The sequence below is a fragment of the Marmota flaviventris genome, chromosome 5 (genome assembly GCF_047511675.1).
Source record: "Marmota flaviventris isolate mMarFla1 chromosome 5, mMarFla1.hap1, whole genome shotgun sequence".
NCBI classification, from domain to species: domain Eukaryota; kingdom Metazoa; phylum Chordata; class Mammalia; order Rodentia; family Sciuridae; genus Marmota; species Marmota flaviventris.
Window position 1 is genome coordinate 108,296,769 of NC_092502.1, and position 7,267 is coordinate 108,304,035.

A 7,267-nucleotide genomic window follows, 5' to 3' on the forward strand; every position below is an offset into this window, starting at 1 on the left:
GGACATCTGCAAGGACATCTCAGTAGTCACCCCATTGCTGCATTTATCACTTATCACTCTGATGTGAGAATACAGATCCAGCCATCTGGGGTACTCCCAGACTCCACCAAGGGGAAAACCAGGCGGAGAGAGAGCTGGTCTAGCGGCTGAATTGCACACACAGCATCTTGCCTGCACAAGCTCCTGAGTGCTTTGGAAATACTCAGGTCTTATGATACCTCCACGTGTAAAAGGATCATTGCTGAGGTCAAATGACTGGCCCCATCCTCCCTCAGCAACTCAGCAGCTCCACCAGAAATAGCATCCTGCCCAGTCCTCCTGAAACCAGGTGGGAGCTTCAAACACTGCAATTCCTGAGAACAGGAGTGGGATGTCACGCCATGGAGTCCTTGCTCCTGGTTAATAGAGAAGCTCAGCTGACCTCTGAGGTCAGAATGGTTCCTGCAAGCTGAGGTGTACCATCAGGCTCCCCAAGCCCACCTCAGCTCCAAAAGTGACTCAAGAAACGCTGCAAGTGCTAAGCATTAGGCAAAGCAGGCTGGTGCTTTGGCTCCATGGAAGAGCAGGGTTCCACACAGAGAATGCAAACTGCTGGAACAGATGGCCCCTGAGGGTTGGGCCCCTCAAGGCAGGCAGTCAGCCTCCAGGAAGGAGACTAGGGCTGCTGGCTTTGCAGCTGTCCCCATGGCCTGGATAGTTCATGAAGCAGTGTCATTGGCCTCTGAGGCAGCTGCCCAGTTGTTGACTGGAGTAGAGATACAAAGCAGCCAAGGACAGTGACAACTAAGATGCTGCAGGAAGACTACCCAAACTCTACTCCAGCTCTGGTGAGCCCAACCCACTCAGTCATGGGGCATTGGGCCATTTCCTTCATTTCCTTTGGCCTCCATTTCTTCATCTGTAAAATGCAGATGGTAATTACTCCTACTCCCTAGGGCCCGTTGTTAGGATTGCATGCGCTAATGTGAGTGAGGAACTTAGTACCTGGCTTGAAAAAAAAAACATCATAGAACTATGTGCTAACATGTATCTACTCAAAGGATTGTTCAGTGACCTTTAAAAATGACAGTTGTAAACAGTGATATGCTAGTCAATGGTTAACAGCCAGCTCTTAGACATCTTAAAAAGCTTGGGTTTGTAGTGTTTGTTGATCTTCACGGTTCAAATATTCCCTCCTGGTTGATTTCAGACTACCAACGTGAAGTCTCTGAAAGCAGAAGGGATGAATTGCTCACAGTTGGCTCTCAAGAGCTGGCCCATCAGTGGTTATGAAGCCCAAGTGATCACTTGAAAGATACTGTCTTTGTGAAAAAATATGAATAAAATTTTAAAAACAAAACGATCACCAACTGTGTAGAAATAAACTGTACATAGAAAAAGAAGGCAAGGAAATTCACCAAATACTGCATGTAGCTAATTCTTTCATATACATATGTTTTCCTTTAAATGCTTATATTGATTTTATAGTGGAAAGTGAATACAGTTATATAAACACACACACAGCTTTACATGATGAAAAATTTTAAACATACAGCACAATAATATAATTTATGCCATATTCATTAACTAGCTCCAATAATTACCAATATTTTCCCAATCTTCTTTCATTTTAATTATATGAAATTTCATTTACCTATCGCTGAGATTATGTCATTTTACCTGAAATATTCCAATACATAAGGCATTTTAAAAACATGTAACTATCACATAATTTTCATAGCTAACAACAACATCAGTAATTCCTCAATTTAATGGACTGGTACCCAGTCCATATGATAGGGGACAAATAGATGAGAACACAAGGTTAAAGAAATCATTCTATAAAATGGGCCCACTGTGCTGACCCCCACATGCTTTCTTTTCCAAGATGCAATTTACCTGCAGACCTGCCTGGCCTCAGTGGACAAGTTATTTCACATTCCTCAGATAAATGACCTGTTATCAGCAGGAGAAGTGCAGGCCTAAAATAATGTTGATAAGAGGAACACAAGTTACCCTGAAGGGGGAAAGTTTTGTGACCCTTTTTACAGACCAGATCCCCAAACTCAGGGAGATAAGGATAATTTCTCCTAACCATAAAATCTGTAAATAAGAATCCAATTATGGGCTGGGCTGGCTCAATGGGCAGAGATCTTGCCTAGTATGTGTGAGGCACTGGGCTCAGTTCTAAGCACTGCATAAAAATAAATAGATTTAAAAAAAAAAAAAAAAAGAATCCTAGTAGAACAAGTCAGGCTGGGCCAAAGAGACCTAGAGTTCTCATGGTAGTGAGAACTTCAAAGTCTGATATCATCCTGCTGTCAGTCAAAAGTCAAGAGGTGGTCCTGTTTGGAACTCTCTGGAAACTTCTTGGGATCCTCAATAAAACTGGAGAGCAGGAGAGACACATTGTCCTTTTCCTGTCTGAGAGGACCCAATCTTTCCCTTGAGAGTGTCCCTTTCCCTTTTTCTATCCCTTCAATAAACTCATGCCTGTTACTCTGAGCAAATGTCTAAAATCTTTCTTTTTTTTTTTTTTCAGAGTATCAAATGATTTTATTACAAAACTTAACGCCATTTACTGATAATTTACTTTTCTAAAAAACAAACGCATCCAAGGCTCGAGGACAGGAAGCAGCCCTGCACAGGAAACCTGCAAACATTTTTCTTATGCCTGATGTCTCGGCCTCCTTGTTCACTCTAAGTTTCCACCTTCTGTTACCTCTGACATGGGGAGGAAACTGGCTAGAAGAGTCACAGACAAGAAGGTCACAACCAACTTTAAGGCTATCTGATACTAAGGGCTTGTACACATAGTCTGGAACTTTGAGAAAGGTATTGGACGAGCGCTGTCAGATGCCTACGCCCCACTAAGCTTTACAGTCCCTATTCTCTGAATTACCTCTGGGACTGGTTAGGGTCTTCCGTGGTAGCCTCTAGTCATCCCAGAGCACAAACCCTAAAGTCCATGTGCAGTCTCCTTGTTCAAGTATAAAGCTGTCTGGGAACCATCCCAGCGGCTGTAGTGTTCATACTCTGTAGTGTGTACTGGGTGCCACACCCCTGGACAAACAGGCCAGTGGCAGCCCAAGGAAGGGGCACCCACAGACAGAGTTCCCACTGCCAAGCTTGCTCCTGTCCTATCTGGACACTGCCCCACAGTCAGGGTAGAAATCTTGAGTTCAGAAGCCCCCAGCCGATGAAGTCATGCTCTCTCGGAACAGGGATCCATTTCTTCACAATTAATTAAATGGAGTTTTCAAAAGGTGCCAGGAATATTCTTAGGAAGTGTCCTGGGACGGGGCAGGCAGGTCCTGGCTCTCTGGGTCAGGAGGAGGTGCTGGCACAGCTTCTTTTTTCTGGGCCACCAGGAATTCATGAATCGCTCGTTCAATCTGTGGCCTGAAGATGTGGTTGAGTTTTGGATCCACCACCTGAGAAATAATCCTGTCTACTCCTGCTTCCAGCATTCCTGACTGAACCACACTCTGCCTCAGCCCATTTCGTAACTGGTTCTTGTTCATCGTAGGATTCCACTCCTGCTTGTCCAGATGTGTCGACACAAAATTATCCACTTTTTGCCTCAGGTTTTGGTAAGCTGGCTTGGTGTCCACGTCCGCCAGGCAGTCCCGGCGGAAGCTGTCAAACAGGCCGCGGCTCTTGAGCTGCTCCACGATGAGCGCGATAAGCTGCGGGTCTCCCGGCGGCAGCGAGGCGGGGTTGCTGGGGCCGCCGCTCCCGCCCGCCCCGGCCGCCGCCGCCGCCCCTGCCGAGGCCGGGCCCGCGCCCTAAAATCTTTCTGACTTTGTGGCAAGAGCTGGGGTGTGAAGATGTGACTTTTCATCCAATGCTCCACCCACACTCCTCCAGTTTTCACTTCCTTAGTCTGGTGTGAACATCCTTCTCTGTTTCCTCCAAGGTTCTCGTGAGTACCTGAACTTACTCCATCCCAGTGGACATTCTCGGGCCTGGCATGTTGCAGGCACTCAGTAGGCAATTGTTGAATAATTCATTTTAAACTGAAGCATCATAGAAGGGATGGAAAGGTGCTGAATGAATTTGCCATTGTCCAAACAGGCACATTCCAAAAGACTGCTAAGTGCTAATGTGCTGAGTGAGCCATCTGTATCTCAGCACCCTGGCTTTGTCCTTATTTCTGTTCCTCAGGACACATTTTTTATCTCTTTAAGAGCTTAAGTTTAAATGTAAACTTTGTCCTTTTTTAAGCACTTATCTATTTCATCAGTGTAAAGGGGAGATGATAAGGTAAAGGCCAGGCCTGAAGAATCCTGGAGCAGACAAAGTCAGTTTGGTCCATTACTGACCTGAACTTTGCTCGATTTGCAAACACAAGGGAACCCTACCTTGGTCTAGTTCTTGTAAATGCTTCTATTAAAGAAAAGCAGAACTTAAGCTCAACTAATCGGAAGCAGCCAACAAACTTATAATTATTTAAGTAGGGACTTCCCAGTGGGATAGACCAAATAAGACAATTGTATAACTGCAATCCAGCAAGTATTTTTTGTGTTTGTGCTGTAAAAGCCTCTCCCTGATTCCATGGTGGAGTTCCTGAAGCACTTCCCCTTTATAACTGTCTGTCTGACAAATTGCTATTAGCTTAAATAAACTCTTTAAGATTTTATTGTACCTCAGTTTACTTTTTAACAACAGTATCCACCACAATGCTTGTTGTGAGGATTAAATGAAGTGTTTAGGCTAGTACTTAGACTATAGTATGTTATATTTAAATTCTTGATATTAACATTTCTGCATGGGTCCTAACAGATCTCTTTGAAGGTTGGCTTTGCAAAGCCATAATTTATAATTTTCTCTGCATCATTTAGCATAAAACTTTGGAGGATGAATTGATCTTATAGAGGTGATTGGGTGAAGGTTCAGGGTAGTAGTAAAGGATGACTTTAGAGCCTGGCTGCTTGGGCTCCCACCTGCTCCCCCATGGACAACTGTGTGATCTTCAGCACATGACTTAACTGTTCTGTGCCTTTATTTCCTTATCTGCAAAGTGATGATAGTCATGGGTCTTTTGTGGTAATGTGATTAGATAGTATTAAACATTTTGCTTCACTGGAATTTGTATTTTATGACAAACTAAATAAGGGTCCTATTTTGAGGCAAGTCGGTATTTTGAAACTATTTCAATAATCAGTTCTCTTGGTTATCTTTTTCATTTAGTGTCTTTGAATAGCATGCAGGTGCTGTTTATCCTTACACAAATAAGGTGGTTGAGATCCTGCCTATTTGCCAGAATGAATGGCTTCTATTTCTACCCTTGACCATATTCAGGATAGTCCCTCTTGCTAACTCAGAAAGTAGGAACCCAACCATTCAGGTCCAATGATGGAAGAAATCGCAAGAACTCAGGGCAAATGGCATTCTTCAGCAGCTCACACACCAGCCAGGAGTGGGTAGGAACCCCCAGGAGCTCTGACTTCACAGCTAGGGGGCCTCAGACTAACAACTGGTTCAAAGAGAGATTAAATCAAATTTCAGGGACTCTGTTTCAGCAACATAGCCCTTGGCTTCAACTGAACTGACCATCCCTCTGGGATTGCACCTTCATAGGAAGCAAGGCCCACCTAGCAAAGGATGCATGAGGTGGCCGGATCCCAACTTCTGCACAGACTAAGAACCTCTGAGACATGCACAGGGAAGGAACTGAGTCAGGGCTACCTCCCAATGACCCCAACATCCTAGAGATCTGTCATATTTTCCTTCTGAAGGTTTCTCTTGGGAATGCTGTAAATGTATCTTCTTTGTTTTTTAATCACATTCAAAAGTTCTTTTTGCATGCCTACTTGTTAAAAATATTCTTCTTTCTTGAATCTCACTCCTCACCAACTCCCATAGAACTGCTAATACCAATAAATCCCCCCCCCCAAAAAAAAATCCATTCTAAGATGGATTAACTTGGATTCTTACTTCCATCTTCAGTTCCACACAGCTACACTATTTATAGTGATTAAGGAGGAGGACAGTGGTGAGATTTGGGGGTCTTTCTTTTAATAATAAGATAAGCTAACATTTATTGAACACTTAGTATGTGCTAAACATGTCTCTACTTTCCTTCATGTAACCTCCCAATCAGTGGAATTAGGTACCATTATCAACCCCATTTTAGGTATGAGAAAACTGGTATGAGAAGCTGGTTAAAGTAATTTGCCCAGGGCATATAGCTAGCAAGTGACAAATATACATTTTAAGCCATCAGCATCTGATCTGATTGAGATTTTAACCAGTGGTGTCTACCATTCCTCTCTTTCCACCAATCCCATCATTAGCATATGTGCTTAGGACTGAGCCAAGGATAAAACCACAAGGGTTTGGAACTCAGGATAATTGTGCCCTTGCTCAGGGCTGAAAAAAGACTTAGCCACCCATTTCCTCCCACCTGCTATTAATTCTTTTAATCATTCACTCAACAAATATTAATCATGGAGCACCTACAATGTGCCACACCCTGACCAATGTCCTGAGAACACAGTCACACTCAAACCCAGGGGGAAGCCTCTGCTCTTATGGAGCCTACAGTCTAAATGGGACATTAACACACATGGAGTATTTTACACACATATAAAATTTCAGCTTGGGCAAGAGCTGTCAGGCAGAGGAATAAGATTCTGTGAGAAAGTGGAAGGGGGAAATTGCCTGGTCAGGGAGGTCAGGGAAACCTTCTGTGAGTCAATGACAAAGGAGGAGATTCTGAAGAAAGAGGAGAAGGTATACCAGGGCATCAGAACAGCAATGGGAAGAGGCCCTGTGACAGGAAGGGAGTGTGGCATGTCCTGGGACTAAAAGTGTACAGGGCTGGAGGAGGCCCTGCTGTGCTGAGGTCTTGGTCGATGTGGTAGCCAGAGGCTTCTGAACCACTGGCTTTGGGCCCCATTCTTGAAGCATTGCTCCGAGCCAGCAGTGCCTCTACCCACAACATCTGTGTCTGTCTGTGCTCATGGAGGCTCGGGGAGGCAGGTCTTCATGATATCAGCATCCCGGGAACTCCACTTCAGGTGCCGTGATGGCCAGCATGGGAAGAGAGAGAACCAGGCTCTGGCAGCTTCCTGCTCTGTCCTGAAAACTCCCGTCCTTGGAAAGCCAAGGGTCACAAGGTGAAGATGATGGTTACAGGCTTTATTAAGGACAAAGATCTCGCATACTTTTTTTTGCAAGTAAATCACTCCTTAATAAGGAGTAATTTCAGTGCACTTAGTTAACAGATTGACAGATTGTATCTCTCTCTTCCATTTCTGCCTTATCTCACTGGAAATTCTTT

At 44.2% G+C, this 7,267-nt stretch overlaps 1 protein-coding gene across 1 annotated transcript; it reads right to left on the minus strand.

The window, feature by feature from the left end:
• Positions 1–2,584: 2,584 nt before the first annotated feature.
• Positions 2,585–4,937, minus strand: LOC114086393 (biorientation of chromosomes in cell division protein 1). Its single transcript, XM_027927666.2, has 2 exons — positions 4,926–4,937; positions 2,585–3,767 (listed from the first exon to the last, which is right to left on the minus strand). Exons 1-2 carry the CDS (start codon positions 4,935–4,937, stop codon positions 3,261–3,263), a joined length of 519 nt encoding a protein of 172 aa, XP_027783467.2. The 3' UTR covers positions 2,585–3,260.
• Positions 4,938–7,267: the final 2,330 nt, after the last annotated feature.